Below are 16,524 nucleotides of genomic sequence, written 5' to 3'. Positions count from 1 at the left end.
ACTGAGTGGTCGTAAGCTGCTCTTCCACACTTGTAGAACTTCCACAAACTTCCACCAAAATGGAAATTTGGTTGATGGAAAATAAACTTTCTAAAAAATAAAACTCAATATTCAAAAAACGAATATCATGGCATTTAGTCCCATCACTTCAGGGCAAGTAGATGGGGAATAAATGGAAACAGTGACAGACTTTATTTTCTTGGGTTCCACACACAGACTGTGACCATAGCTATGAAATTAAAAGACACTTGTTCCTTGGAAGAAAAGCTATGACCAATCTAGACAGTATATTAAAAAGCAGAGATATTACTTTGCCAACAAAGGTCCATATAGTCAAAGGTGTGGTTTTTCCAGTAGTTACTTATGGATGTGAGAGTTGGACATAAAGAAAGCTAAGCACCGAAGAATTGATGCTTTTAAACTGTGGTGTTGGAGAAGACTCTTGAGAGTCCCTTGGACTACAAGGAGATCAAGCCAGTCAATCCTAAAGGAAATCAGTCCTGAATATTCATTGGAAGGATGGATGCTGAAGCTGAAGATCCAATACTTTGGCCATCTGATGTGAAGAAATGACTCACTGGGAAGGACTCTGATGCTGGCAAAGATTCACGGCAGGAAGAGAAGGGGACAACACAAGATGAGATGGTTGGATGACATCACTGACTTCATACACATGAGTTTGAGCAAGCTCTGGGAGATGGTGAAGGACAGTGAAACCTGGCATGCTGCAATCCATGGGGTGGCATAGAGTTAGATGTGACTGAGTGACTGAACAACAGCAAGAATAACAACAAGGTAACTTTATGACCAGTATATGTTAAAGATGGTAGTGTCAATCTTTTGGGAAAAAAAAAATCAATTGTAGAAGTGGTACAAAATCTTAAGTTCCTGAATAGAGGCTGAAATACTAAGAACTTATAGCTGAACTCAGCAGGAGTGAACTGAAAGATTACACAGAGCGTATGCAGGTAAAGAAGCAATAGTTAGAACTGGACATGGAACAACAGACTGGTTCCAAATAGGAAAAGGAGTACGTCAAGGCTGTATATTGTCACCCTGCTTATTTAACTTACATGCAGAGTACATCATGAAAAACGCTGGGCTGGAAGAAGCACAAACTGGAATCAAGACTGCTGGGAGAAATATCAATAACCTCAGATATGCAGATGACACCACCCTTATGGCAGAAAGTGAAGAGGAACTAAAGAACCTCTTGATGAAAGTAAAAGAGGAAAGTGAAAAAGTTGGCTTAAAGCTCAACATTCAGAAAACTAAGATTATGGCATCCGGTCCCATCACTTCATGGCAAATAGATGGGGAAACAGTGGAAACAGTGTCAGACTTTATCTTTTTCGGCTCCAAAATCACTGCAGATGGTGACTGCAACCATGAAATTAAAAGATGCTTACTCCTTGGAAGAAAAGTTATGACCAACCTAGACAGCTTATTGAAAAGCAGAGATATTACTTTGCCAACAATGGTCCATTTAGTCAAGGCTATGGTTTTTCCTGTGGTCATGTATGGATGTGAGAGTTGGAGTGTGAAGAAAGCTGAGTGCCAAAGAATTGATGCTTTTGAACTGTGGTGTTGGAGAAGATTCTTGAGAGTCCCTTGGACTGCAAGGAGATCCAACCAGTCCATTCTAAAGGAGATCAGCCCTGGGTGTTCTTTGGAAGGACTGATGCTAAAGCTGAAACTCCAATACTTTGGCCACCTCATGTGAAGAGTTGACTCATTGGAAAAGACTCTGATGCTGGGAGGGATTGGGGGCAGGAGGAAAAGGGGACGACAGAGGATGAGATGGCTGGATGGCATCACTGACTCAATGGACGTGAGTTTGGGTGAACTCCAGGAGATGGACAGGGAGCTTGGCGTGCTGCGATTCATGGGGTCGCAAAGAGTCAGACCCAACTAAGCAACTGAACTGAAATGAACTGAACTGAAGGAGTCACTGAAGGAAGAATCTGATGTATTTTTTTTTAACAGTGGAAAGATGGGAAGCAGGGAACTATGTAGTGTATAGGCCCTTAAGGTCTTTGAACTACAAGATAAAGAAACAAAGAAGGTACTGGAAAAGTCATCAGTTACTTTTGTCAATGAGAAGCTATCTACACTTAGCTCACTTGAAAGAACATAACAAAAGTAAACACACTGGGGCATCTAAGAAAGCAACCACAAAAACCAAGATGCAGGGAGAATAAGAGGGGAAGAAAGTCTGTAATAAACAAGGCACGTCTATTTTTAAACAATTTCTACTGTTTTCCTTCAAAAACTAGATGTTTTATACAGTGCTTTGAAAGCCACTGCTCCCTAATCTGGCAGGCAGGGAGAAGGGCTCAAGAATCTCAAGATTATGCACTCAAATTTTACAATGTTTAATTATTTTTTCTTGAACTTTTAGTCAAATAAAAAATTATTTATGACTTCAGCAGCAATTCAACATCTTCAGCTGTAGGACTTGTAAACCTCACTGCTCTGCCTTATCTGTTGCTAGTGAAAACAAAAAATACTGGAATTTCATTTTCAATAAAGCTAGGTTCTGAGCTGATGCCCTGAAAAAGATATTTTTGCCATCAGACAAATGCAATTCAAACAGATTCCCTAAAATGAGAGCATGAGACCAACATAAAGCCTTGCAATATTTTAAAAAGCTAAGGTGATCATGAATACTGTGTCAGTGCAGGACAACACCATCTAGCAGCATTCTCTGTGGCCTGTTATAACGCACTGTCGTCATCTTCCCTGCAGTCTCCGACCAGGAGTGAATGCTTGTCAGGTTCACTGGTACCAACGCTGTTCAGTGATCGTTTATCAGATAGTAGTGAATTTATGGAGGCTCTACTGTAATTAACAATTCGGTCCAGCAAACCCAGTTTAGGAGAATTTCTTGAGGTATCATCTATTCCAACATGAACACTTATTTCTGAAGGACTTTTCTGTCCCATTTGGTTTCGGGCATGTAGTTCATAATTCTCGTAAGTTGGTTTCCTGTAACTGGAAAGATGCAAAAGTATACTAGTTTGAAATAATCAAATGTGAACCAGGCACTTGTTACATTCAAAAATGAAGAGATTTGGATAGTATGAAATGTATAAAGGTGGTCCCTGCTAGGAAATTAGCTCAAAAGGAGTTGTATGAGGTCACATGATCAGAAATCCTACTTCTCAGAGCCAGTGTACTAGATATTACACCCCTCAGTGCTTGTGGTTGCTCTGTATAGACTACACAAGGTGATAATTACATAAAGTTAATATTTATTATTAAAAACAGTTTGGGCTTATCATTAATCAATACAAGAATAAAACCTAGCAAGACTGACTGTGGATGATAAAAGGAATACAAAAGAGAAGCGTGAGCAAGTCATTATACTTACAGTTTAAGGAAGAGTGAAGAAAGTACTACTGAAACAGATGAAGCAGCCATTGCAGCAGATCCCATCCAGGGCTGCAAAACCAAACCAATGGGCATAAAAACTCCTAGGAAATAAGTTTGGATTAATTAGAGCAGACAGTACTAAACACATTACCAATGTGTTCCTAATACATATATATAAACATTTCCTTCCTCAATATTTAATCAGCAATTTATCCTCCTGTTGGTATAGATTTATGTCATTGCCAATTTTTCACTAACACGGTGTTGCTGTGAACATTCTTGTACATGTCTCCTTGTGTATGTTTGAGAACTTCCCTAGGGTACATACCTAGAGGTGAAACAGCTGGATTATAACATGGGCACACCTTCAACTTTAGGTAGATGCTTCTCAGTTGCTCTCCAAAGTGGCTATACCAGATCACAAACCCCCCAATAATGTATTAGAGTTCATATTCTACAAACTTATCTACACTTGGTTTTGACAGACATTTTAAAATTTGTTCAAATGATAGAGATGAGATAGACTTACTGTACTTGTAGTTTTTTATGTACTAATCTGTATTTTTATACTTTTTCTACAGTGACCATATATTACTTGTATAATTTTTCATAAATAACTTGCTCCATGAATTAATCTCCCTGGACTTTGTTCTTTTACTTTGTCCTCTCTGTATCTGTGTTTCCCTGTTGATAACCAGCTTTGTAATTGTTCTCATGTTCTTCATGTTCATCTTTGGCTCTCTAACCAGAGAGAACAAAAAGAAAGTGATAATTATTTTTCTTTCTTTTTTAAAAAAATTATTTAGTTTTTATTTATTTTTGATTGTGCTGGGTCTTCATTGTTGTACATGGGCTTTCTCTAGTTGCAACAAGCAGGGGCTACTCTTCACTGCAGTGCACAGGCTTCTCACTGTGATGGCTTCAGTAATTGAGAAGCATGGGCTCCAGTAGTTCTGGCTCACAGGCTTAGTTGCTCCATGGCATTTGGGATCTTCCCAGACCAGGGAAGATTGAACCCGTGTCCCCTGAACTGGCAGGAGGATTCTTAATCACTGGACCACCAGGGAAGTCTGATAACTATTTTTCTCATGTTATTGTTAACACCTACCAAGCCCCTAGGTAACAGGGATGATCAGATGCTTATTAAATAATTGTAACCTGCTTTTGGGGGGGTCATATTCTTTTGTTCAATCTCTCTCTCTCTCTCTCTCTCACACACACACACACACACACACACACACACACCCCTGGCTCCCCAACCTAAAAAAACTGTTGGTATTTTAAAACATTAAGAACATTCTCTGTATGTTACAATTACAAAAATGAAACAAGATAAAAACTGATACAGAGTAAAAAAGATCAGAAAGACATGTACAAACTAAAATACCAACAGTAGTTGTATTTGGGTAGTGAGATTAAAGGTAAATTTATTCTCTTCAGCAAAAATAATAAATGACCAAGTAAATAAGTACATATGGAGAAAGAGATGAAGCAATGTGGCAAGATATATTGACTGTGAATTTAGGTGAAGGGTATACAGATTTTATTATATCATTTTTTCCCTTTCGTAGGTTTGAAAATTTCAAAATACAAAGTTGGAGGGGAAAAACGGTAAAATAAAATAAACCTGTCTGAATGATTATACATTTTAAGGCATAATGAAAATGCTGAAAATTTAAATTACTGATTTTCCCTGATAGCTCAGTTGGTAAAGAATCTGCCCGCAATGCAGGAGACTCTGGTTCAATTCCTTGGTTGGGAAGATCCACTGGAGAAGGGATAGGCTACCCACTCCAGTATTCTTGGGCTTCCCTTGTGGCTCAGCTGGTAAAGAATCTGCCTGCAATGCAGGAGACCTGGGTTTGATCCCTGGGTTGGGAAGATCCCCTGGAGAAAGGAAAGGCTACCCACTGCAGTATTCTGGCCTGGAGAATTCCATGGACTATATAGTCTATGGGGTCGCAAAGAGTAGGACATGACTGAGTGACTTTCACTTTCACTTTAATATTCTCTCTCACCATACCAGCAGGCTACATACAAAACTGGGCTCAAAACTAGTAAGAAGAAGAGTAAAACTTCCAATATGGTAGGCATCTAACGACTTCAGGAAAAAAGCAATACAAGTTAACCATCACATACCAGCAGCTATAGGAATTCCAATCAGATTATAAATTAGAGCAAAGACAAAATTTATCCGAATCCTCTTGACTGTCTTCCTTGATAAATCAATACTTGCCACTACATCCAGAAGATCATTCTGAGAACAGAAATATTTATGATATTAACAACAGATTCTAACTTAACTAGTAACTTGTATTTGATACTATGTATGACAAAGATGATATGTATCTTAAGGAAATATGTGAATTAACTCAAATCTCAGATAGTGCTAAAAATTTGAGTCAGTCTTGGAAGAGGTTTTTCAGAATTTTTTTCTCAGGGTTCTGAAAACACTTTTAGGGTTGTATGCTGGTACAGGGACTAAACCCCACTAAAATAACTTCAGCAAGTACTTGCTGAAGATAATTGTGTTCTATGCATATTCCTAAATTTAATTCTTCATTTAGAAGCTTGTTGTTCTCATTTGCTCCCCTGAATTGAGAAAGTCTGAAAGTAATTACTAAGACTTCTCATACTCCCATCCTGAATTCTCCCTTTCTCAAAGGCCAGGAGGATGGAAATTAGAAGGACAGAGTCATATGCTCAATATACAACATTATCTCTGACCATGCAGAGCAGTCTCACACTCCTCAAAGGTCAGGCCACCAGACTTACCCTTATCAAAACCACATCAGCTGCTTCAATGGCTACGTCTGTGCCTGTGCCAATAGCAATTCCAACATTAGCCATGGCCAGAGCTGGGGAGTCATTGATTCCGTCTCCTACCATTGCTACCCGTTTCCCCTCCTCTTGAAGTTGCTTCACCTTAGCAACCTTGTGGGAAGGTAGAACTTCAGCAAACACTTTAGTAATGCCAACCTACATGAGGGAAAACAAACTCCACTCATTTCAAGAAATATTACTGAGTATGTGAAATACAGGGCTTCCCTGGTGGTTCAGTGGCAAAGAATCTGTCTGCCAATGCAGGAGATGCAGGTTCAACCCCTGGTCTTGCTTGGGAAATTTCATGGACAGAGAAGCCTGGTGGGCTATACAGTCCATGGGGTCAAAAAGAGTCAGACATGACTGAGCAACTAAATAACAAAAACAACAAGGCCTAAAATATAACTGTTATATTTTATATAAAATATTTATTATTTTACAGTGATTTTATATACATAACAATGATGGTTCATTTTCCACCTTCCAGATGTCCAAATTTTAAAATATTAGTAATATCTAGGGATAGTAAGACTACAGGAAAATGAGCTCTCTTAGATACTGTTGGTGGGTATGTAAATGTGTACTGTCATTTTGGAGGGCATGTACCAGCATCTATCAAAGTGTGCATGTCATCTGGTTAAGGAATTCCACTCCTAGCTATATTTTGGACATTCTTATACATGTATAAAAAGATGTATGCCCAAGGATGTATATTACTGCCTTAGTTGTAACAACAAAATTTTCAAAAGCACATAAATTATTATTTTTTATTAGAGGAATGGTTAAGCCAATTATGATACATTCACACCATGGAATTCAATGCAATGATGTAGAAAGAATGAAGTAACTTTATATGTTCAGACATGGACAAAGCTCCACGGACATGGACAAGGCATACATATTATTATCTGAAAGAAAGTAAACTGCTAAACAATTTGTACAAAAATGATCCAATTTATATTGAAAATACCAGAACTATACATCTGTACATGAACAATAAGTATATGAAAAAGTGTAAGGGGAGAGGGCTGGACAGGGAGCTTGGGAAAAGGGTGACAAACTTTTTACTTTATATCCTTCTGTATCTTTTTATACAAGACAGTATTTATATATTACTTCTATTAGTCAATACAAGAGGGGAGAAGGCATTCCAAAGTAGAAAAGACTAACATGAGAAAAGTTTTAAAGAGAAAGCAAAAGTGGGGGATCAGTAGCAGGAAAATGCTACGGAAGAGATGGCTCATTCTATCAGTGGTATCCAGGATGGACTAGAGAGGGTCATGCGTGGAGCTACTGCTGTACTTTAGGCATGAGAGGATGAGAGCCTAGCTTAGGCTGGCAGCACTGGTAGAGACTATGAGCAACATTTCAAAGGAAGCATCAACAGAAACTGTGTACAATGTCACTAAGCATCTCATGAATTAAGCAAATAGCTTTTTACTTATAACAGTTCCAGAAAAAAGCACAAAGTCCTTCCTGTGCAGACAGTATGTCAACTCTTTTTTAAGGAACCAGGTATGGCTACTCAGGGATAATGAATATAATAGGTAGTACCAATTCTTTAGCACCTGAAGGCAAGAAAGAAAATGTACGTGAAGAGTTAGAAGTTAACACATACTCCCACCCCAACTACTAAGTAAACCCATTACCTGAGAAGCAATAGATCTAGCTGTTTTACTGTTGTCTCCAGTCATCAGAACTACTTCTAAGCCCATAGATTTCAGAATATGGACAGCCAGTTCTGCTTCAGGCTTCACTGTATCAGCAATAGCTATCAAACCGCACAGCTCATCTAATATAGGAGCAGCAGAAAATAGAATTTGGAATATGGTGAAAGCAGAATAATATTCTGACTTAAAATTTCAGAAATAAATGATTTTTGTTAAACAAAGTTGTTCAGGGCTTAGCTTAACTCCAAATACCCCCAAGACCACACAACCCCACAGTAAGCCTCTATTCTTGGTTGTGAAAATACCACAAACCCCACAGTAACCCCACAGTAACCCCACAGTAAGCCCCTATTCTTGGCTGTGAAAATCTCAGAGTGATGTAGAGGTTACTAATGAAGGTAATAATAGGAAAATGAAAATAAACTTTACTGGATATACTAAAAGACTTACATTCTTCCTTTAGAGAAGTATTGCCAAGAGCTCCAAACACTTCAGCTAATTTAAAGGCAAATGAAACTGAAACCCAACACTTTCTTCCTTTCAAAGGTGAAGGGGTGGATGAAAACAAAACTGGCATTTTACACTGGGGGAAAAAAATCACTGCAAGTAGCTATTTTATTTCAAAAATGAAAGTAAATGGTATTTTCTGCTTTTTTCCTGGACCTAAAAAGGCCATAGAAAGATACTACCTTCATACTTAGCAAAGATGATAAATGTTAACTAATTAATCTCACAGCTATAAACTTACCCTAAGAAATAATTTAATAAAAGCCAGGCATATGCAAGATAATTTTAAATTAATCAGTAACAATTATGTATTGCTGACACTTTTTATTTTGCATTCAGGCTGCTTTTGAATAACCCTCATAGTTCAGATGTCTCTCAAAAATACACAGAAAACAATTGAGATCACAACACTGAGTCACAGTGTACTTAAGGAAAACCTTACCATCAACTGCTACCAGTACAGCAGTCCGACCTCTTCTCTCATGTTCAGTCATGGAATCATTTACATTACTATTAATGGCAAGACCATTTCTAATCATCCACTCCCGGTTGCCAATGAGAACTTTGTACTGCTGAGCATTAAGAGTATCTGAAAGAAAGTACAGAAGAAATATTTAGTGAACTCGTTTAATATTTATAACAACCCTTTAGGGACATTCTTCCTCTCTAAGCTTGCAGTTACTACATTGGTTTTTTTGGTAGAACATAGCCTATAACAGTGATTTCCAAATGTTCAAGGAAGACACTCTGCTCTTCTATGCCTCTGGGCCTTTGCACACGTTGCTGCCTCCACCTGGAGGTCCTCACCTCTCCTCTCCAAATACCAAATTGCATCATATTCCTTAAAAGCTAGTTCAAGCATTACTTTCTTGGTGATGCTTTCCATTCAACATTTCCTTATGATCTTCCATGACAACTGAATAAAGTTAAAAATATTTAGTGTACATCAGTACAACCATCAATGGTTAGATAAGAACACAGAACTACAATGATATCTTACTAACTTTAAGTGGGTCCTTAGTGCTTTCTGGCAATGCTACTATTATTTCCCTAGTCCATTCATTCTCCATTCCTTCTAGATGGCTATTTTATACCTTTTCTTCTCCCATTCTCATAACAGATGATGACGTGCTTCTTACTTCCGAAAGAAAATAAAAGCAATCAGAAAAGAACTTCCAGAAGCTCTCATTGCCATATATACCCAACTACCTAAGCCTCTGTACATACTGATCTAGTTTCTTTTCTGTTACTATAAACAGCCCCAACTCCTATTTAAGGCCAACTTCTCCACTTGCATAAATAGATCCCTCTCCTTTGCCTATTTCAGAACATCTCTCCCCAACAATTCTCTCCTCTCTCTTCTGCATTATCGTATTTTCTACTTCTGCTGCACACAGTCCTATTTTTAAAAAAGAAAACAAAACAGATCTCATTTATCTCTCTAGCTACTGCCCCATTTCTTTGCTTCTGTTCATAGCAAAACTCCTACAGTGTTGTCTGTATCAGCTTCCCATTCTCCTGTGAACCTGTTCCAATAGAACTTTTGTCTCTCTTATGCCAAAGAATTGTTCATATGGAACACCAGTGATCTTTAATAAATGTAAAGGGTAATTCTTAGTCTTCATCTTACTTGCCCTATTAGCATTTAACACAGTTGACCATTCTCTCCTTGAAATACTTTCTTTATTTGGCTTCTAGAGTACCACATTCTTATGAGTTACCTCCTACCACTTCTGTTTTTTTTACTGATCATTCTTCATCTCCCTGACCTCTTAATTTGTAGTGTTGCAGGGCTTAATCCTTAAACCTCTTCCGCACCAATCTACTCTCATTTCCTGATTTTTTTGGGGGGGCTCACCTCATGGTTTACAGAATCTTAGTTCTCTGACCAGGGATCGAACCCAGGCCCATGGCAGTCAAAGTGCCTGGTCCTAATCACTGGCATGTGTGAATACTCAGTTGCTTCAGTCATGTCTGACTCTTTGAGACCCCACGAACTATAGTCCACCAGGCTCCTCTGTCCATGGGATTCTCCAGGCAATACTGGAGTGGGTTGCCATGCCCTCCTCTAAGAGATCTTCCTGACCCAGGGATCGAACCCATATCTCCCGCATTGCAGGTGGATTCTCTACTGCTGAACCACTGTGGAAGCCCCCTAACCACTGGACCACCAGGGAATTCCCAACTCTTTGAAGATTTTATGCAGTCTCATCACTTTAAAGACCACCTATATCATCAGCACTGTCCAACAGAACTTTCTGTGATGACAGAAATATTCTACATCTGCTGTTTAATACAGTAGACGCTAACAACATGAGGCTATTGAGCACTGAAATGTGACTAGTATGGCTGAAGGGCTGAGTTTTAAACTAAATTTTAATTAATTTAAATAGTCACATGAAACTAGTAGCTACCACACTGGATAGCACAGATCTATAAATGGATGACTCCCAAGTCTACAGACTTGTATAGCCACCTGCCTCCTTGACAGAACATTTACACATCTCTACTTGAACACCTAACAGGCACTCAAACTTAACATGTCAAAAACTGAACTCCTAATCACTTTTCCTCAACATTATCTCTCCTGTGATCTCCATCTTGTTTGAATGGTAACCCCATCCTTCTAAATTGGTTAGGCTGCAAACTTTGGTCTAATTCTTGACTCTTGTTTCTCTCATACCCCATTTCCAATATGTGAGATATATCAGTCATCTCTCCATTCAAGATACATCCTGGGGAAGTCCCTGGCAGTTCAGTGGTTAGGATTTCCATTGCAAAGGTACACAGGTTTGATTCCTGGTGGAGGAACTAAGATCCCACAAGCCACGTGGCATGGTCAAAAAAAAGAAGATACATCCAGAATTTGACCACTTCTTACAACCTCTACTGTTATTACATTGGTCCAAGCCATCATCTTTTACCTAGATTATGGCAACAGCCCACTAACTTATCCCCTTGCTTCTGTCCTTGTCCCTACCCACGGAAACAGTATATTTTTACCAAAGAAGCCCAAGTAATACTTTTAAAATATTAAGTCAGATTCTGTCACTCCTATGCTCAAAACTCTCCAACGGCTTTCCACCTCACAGTAAAAACCAAACTCCTTACAAAGTCCAATCATTTCCTCTGTTCTAGCCACAGGGTTCCTCAAACTAGTCAAGCACACTACTGACTTAAGGCTTCTGTACTCAATATTCCTCCTAACTGGAATGCTTTTGTCACAGATATTCACATATTCTTCCTCCCTCGCCTTAGGTTTTTGCTCAAACAGCACCTTCTCAATGAGGCCTACCCTGGTCAGTCTATATAAAATAGCATTCCCTAGCATGCCCAATACCACTTGCTCTTCTTCATTTTCTTCATAGCACTATCCATCAGCCAGACTCTACTTGCTTATTTGCACACTGTCTAGCGTTCTTTCACCAGGAATGTAAACTCCATGAGATAGGGCCTTTGTCTATTCTGCTCACTGCTGATTCTTTAGTATCTTGAACAGTGCTTATAAAACCTGTCAGATGAACGAAATCACTATGTGTCAGTGTGCTTGATACTATGAATTCATAGACAAATAATAAAGAAATCACAACTTAGTAGAATCAGGCAGATAAATAAAGAATTATCATGCAGTGTGCCAGATAAAGTATAGTTATGACTAAAAAGGAAGAGCAAATATCTCTGCCTATGTATGTCAGTCAGTGGAGGCTTCACTAAAGAGAGATGTGAGCTGAGTCTTCAAAGATGAGAAAATAGTAAATAAAGTGATCTAACAGGCATGTAATGACACGATGTACAGAGAAACTTTAAGTAGTTCCATAAGAACAAAACACAGGGTACATGGGTGACAGTGGAAAAACACAAGATGGGTGGTGCAGGGAGGCAGGAGACATATCATGGGGAACAGATCTTGAACAAAACACAGAGAGACTGGACTTTGTCCTGTCAGAGACGGAGAGCCTATAAAGCCAGGATCCTTAACAGATTTCCACGGAGGGGCTTAGGGATATATACAAATGTGCAAATCAGAAATTTTCTGAGTAGTGGGAATAGCTTTTATCTCATTCCTCCAAAGGTTCATGACTCAAAAATAGGTTATAAACCACTGCAATAAAAGGTATTAGTCAGAAAGTGATATAATCAGGTTTGAATGTTAGCAAAATTACTCAAGTACAAATGTGTGGGGAGGTGCAAGTACACTTAGGTATATATATCTTGGTTTTGGTCAGATGGATAGACCAACAAGAAACTCGGTAAAGTGGCGTTGCTGCAGATATGGATTTTAGAGTGGCGGTGGAAATCCTGCAAGTGGTAGAATAAGCAATAAGCATGAACGAGATTATATAGAGAGAATATGTAAAATCAGCAAAAGACAAAAGACCAAAACTCTGAGGACACCCAACATTTGAGAGGAGGAGAAAAGAGCAATCAGGTGAAGATTAAAAAGAACAGCCAAATTGGTGAGAGAAGACTCTAGAGAAAGCAGGGTCATGGAATCAAGGGAGAAAAAAAAATTTAGGAAAGAAGAAATGGTCAACATTGTCAAGTGCCTTAGCGAAGTCATGCAGCAATGAAGACTGAAAACTAACCACTGGAGAGGGGACTAAACAAGGTCATTGGTGAACTTAAAATAGTTTCACTAGTATGGATGGGGCCGAAGCCAGACTGTGCAGTGAATTCAGTCAGCTTCGACTAGTCCTTCTAGAAGCTTGGATATTAACGAAAAGACAGACAGATGGGACAAAAATCTAGATGGGAATACAGTGATTTTGATGGGAGAAATGTTTCTATGTTTAGGAGAAGGAGCTATGACAAAGAGTTGGAAAATAAAAGCAGCAAAGGGATATACTATAACAGAGTGTGAGGTCCTTGAGGAATCAAGAGAGGGTGAGATCTGGACCAAAGATGAAGGGATTCATTAGGTAAGAAACGGTATACTTTTTTCTCTGAAAACGGAAACATTCTAGGCAAAAAAAAGAGAAAAGAAATGGAAAGAACACATGTCTGAGAATCTTAAATTTCTGTGTGAAAAATAAGCCAGACAATTTGCTTAGAGAACTAGGGAGAAGGCCATAAGAGCTTGTGAAAGATACAAAAGGTCTGGAGCAGTTGTGGTGAGAAATAAAGACAGCTGAACTAAGATGGAAAATCAGCTAGAGCTAGGGGTTATCACCCTCTATTGTAATCAAGGAGTGAAGTTGAAAAACATTCTTAAGCAATTCTGTGAAATAATTAGAAGGCCTGTGGTGAAACTGATTTACAAGAATGAAACCATGATGCCAATCTTTGCTTCTTATGTAACAGTTCAATTTATAAGGTTAGATACCTGTTAATAACTGTCCCATAAGTGGTACTACAAAAAAAAAAAAATTAGCTTACTTGAGAACTGAGCATCAATAATCATGGAAGACGAAGTTGATGACTGTTCATTACTCTCATCTATTTGAACCAGGGATGCATTTTTAATATTATTTTCCTCTATCTTCCAGTTATTCTTGTGTAGCAAGCCTTCAATATTGGTGACTTTACAGTTAATGCCACAGCCTGGCACAACCTGGAAATCTATGCAGGTACCCAAGGTTTCAGTGTCCAGCTCCTAACAAATAGAAACAGAAGGATTTCTTCTGCTGTTCTAACAATCCAAGGTCATCATTAGCAAGATCAAAGATTATTGCTGGTTAATTCTAAATGTTTAGATACAATCTACAGGCCTGGTTAATTCTAAATGTTTAGAATAAAATTGTCACTTATCATTGCCTATTTGATAGTGGGTTTTGATAAGGACAAAGGAACAGAGCATTTTGAGTATAATGTTCAAAGTTACAGGAGAACCTCATAATCCTTTAAAAAAATCCCATTCCATAAGATTTATACCAAATTTAGGGGAAGAAAATGTGGAAGGTTTATCAATATTCTCTGTCCTTTCCAGTAGAGAATTACAAGTTAAATATTTAATTCTATTGTCAAGTTAGATTTTCTATTTAGTACAGGGCAAAGGGTAACAAAGAACAGAGCCTTTAGTTACCAGAGGGCCTCTCTAGTATGATTCTGTGTCCTTAGTAAGCCAAAGAATTCTGGTGACCATCACTGTTTCCTGGCTCTTTATATCTTTGTCCTCTCCATTGTTTGATTTGGGTGTATAGAAGCCAGATCAGTAATAGTTAATAGGTAAAAAGGAAAGAACAAATAAAGAAATGGCAACATCAATGGTGAAACTGCCACATTTTAACAGAAAAATTATGTGAGATAATTTACAAAGAACTTATACAAATCAATAAGAAAAGGTAAACAATCTTATGAAAAAAATAGGCAACAGATACAAGCAAACAGGGTATAGGAAGAAATGCAAATAACCAATACGCATGTGGAAAGATGCTCAACCTTATTCACAATTAAGACAATGCAAAGTAAACAGTCAATGAATAAATATTTTTTACTTACTGAATTGGAAAAATTAAGTGTTAGTGAGAATGCGGGGAAATGTCATTCAACTTCTGGTAAAAGTATAAACTGGTATACCTTTTTGTGTGGGTGTTGATAACATTTGCCATTTGAGCGTTGGTAGCATTCATCAAAATTTAACTATACCTATCCTTTGATCCAGCAATTACATTGATAGGCATTAAACATTAGAGATAAACTTGAAAAAGCTGACAAGGATGTTAACTACAGGTTTTAAGAGCCAAAAAGCCAATCATACAATGGAATATAATACAGGCATTAAAAATAATGAAGCAAATCTGTATGTCTTGATAAGGAAAAAATCACTTAATACAAATTTTTAAAAAACACCAAAGACTGGTCATTGTATTATCACCTTTCTATGTAAAGTTTAAAAATAACAAATGTTGGTATATACACTAAAAATGGTTAACAGATGCACACTTTTGTAAATATACTGAAAATTATTGACTTGTACACTTTCCAAGCGTGAACTTTAGAGTATGTGAATTTTATCTCAATAAAGCTGTTGTTCAAAAAGCCTGTTAACAGGTTAATACTTGTTAAACTTTGGAGAGAGGAATTATGGAAAGGGGCAGGGAATGAGGCTTTCCTTTTTCATTACGTAATGCTGAACTATCTAAAATTTCCTCCCATAAATATGTATTATTTCTTTTTTATTTCTTAGTTGACTGAGGTTATCTGTGCTGTAGGGTTACAGTTAATTTTCATCTTTATACTTTTCTGTATGAAGAAATTAAGACATACAAAACAAAATTAGAAAACACAAGTCTCTCTAGTTCCATACGAATTATATATGTAAATCATGAATAAACAAGGGAAAAATTGTACCTGCTTGCAGTATTTGGTTATGGCTGCTCCCAGAGGGTGTTCACTGTTACTTTCAGCAGTTCCCACAATAGCCAGGATCTTATTGCGTGGCATTCTGTTACTTTCCACTAGAACCTTTACTTGATTCACTACTGGGGTTCCATGGGTAATGGTTCCAGTTTTATCAAATACCACCACCTTTACCTGTAAGAAAATCAAAGCAGAATGCACTGTATGACTTCATAATTCTTAGTATCAGCATTCCAGAAATGAGAAAGAAGGTTTACTGTGACAAACACATTACTATTTTGTTTCTTAATGAGCTGACTTTGATTTAATTGGACTTTAATGGTCTTTGGGAGACTAAAAAGAAGGGAGAATAAGGGAAGAAATATTGTTAGTTACACCTAATAACCCTCCCTTGCAAATGTTCAATGTGCTGGGAACATGTGTTAAATAGCTAGAACTACCCATTAAGAGTTGACTGTTAATAGGTAACTTAGGCCTCTAGTGCCTCTGGGGAAAGAAAAAGACTTTCAATACTAATGAATTTTAGATCTGTAGGGGGAAAAAATCTGGGAAGTAGGTAAATAATTACAATTGAGGAATTAACTTGAAGTGTGCACCAGCTAAAACCTGGGTTGCTTTGACTTTATTGAGACTAGATGAGAAGCTTGGCCAGAGAATACAGCTCAGGAAATCAATGAGGGAACATCAGATCAGGCAGCAAGGAGGAATAATCTGGAATTAGAGAACATAGTTGCCTCACAGTAAATTCAGACAACGAACCTTGAGAAATGAATAGCTTGAGGAACCAAGATGAGAAGAGATCAGTTCAGTTCAGTTCAGTCGCGTCCAAATATTTCCAATCCCATGGACT

At 37.9% G+C, this 16,524-nt stretch overlaps 1 protein-coding gene across 1 annotated transcript in view; it reads right to left on the bottom strand.

Moving 5' to 3' along the window:
* Positions 1 to 511: 511 nt before the first annotated feature.
* The window catches only part of ATP7A (ATPase copper transporting alpha), a 151,271-nt gene continuing 135,258 nt past the window's right edge, over positions 512 to 16,524 (bottom strand). The window contains exons 16-23 of the mRNA XM_070291873.1: positions 15,666 to 15,848; positions 13,752 to 13,968; positions 8,818 to 8,964; positions 7,848 to 7,990; positions 6,151 to 6,354; positions 5,515 to 5,632; positions 3,374 to 3,476; positions 512 to 2,994 (exon numbers count right to left, since the gene is read on the bottom strand). Coding sequence (XP_070147974.1) covers positions 2,718 to 2,994; positions 3,374 to 3,476; positions 5,515 to 5,632; positions 6,151 to 6,354; positions 7,848 to 7,990; positions 8,818 to 8,964; positions 13,752 to 13,968; positions 15,666 to 15,848 — 1,392 coding nt within the window. The 3' untranslated portion in view covers positions 512 to 2,717. The remainder of the gene's footprint in view (positions 2,995 to 3,373; positions 3,477 to 5,514; positions 5,633 to 6,150; positions 6,355 to 7,847; positions 7,991 to 8,817; positions 8,965 to 13,751; positions 13,969 to 15,665; positions 15,849 to 16,524) is intronic.

Source organism: Ovis canadensis, chromosome X, assembly GCF_042477335.2.
Source record: "Ovis canadensis isolate MfBH-ARS-UI-01 breed Bighorn chromosome X, ARS-UI_OviCan_v2, whole genome shotgun sequence".
In the NCBI taxonomy this organism is placed as follows: domain Eukaryota; kingdom Metazoa; phylum Chordata; class Mammalia; order Artiodactyla; family Bovidae; genus Ovis; species Ovis canadensis.
This window is presented reverse-complemented; position numbering and strand designations above follow the sequence as displayed.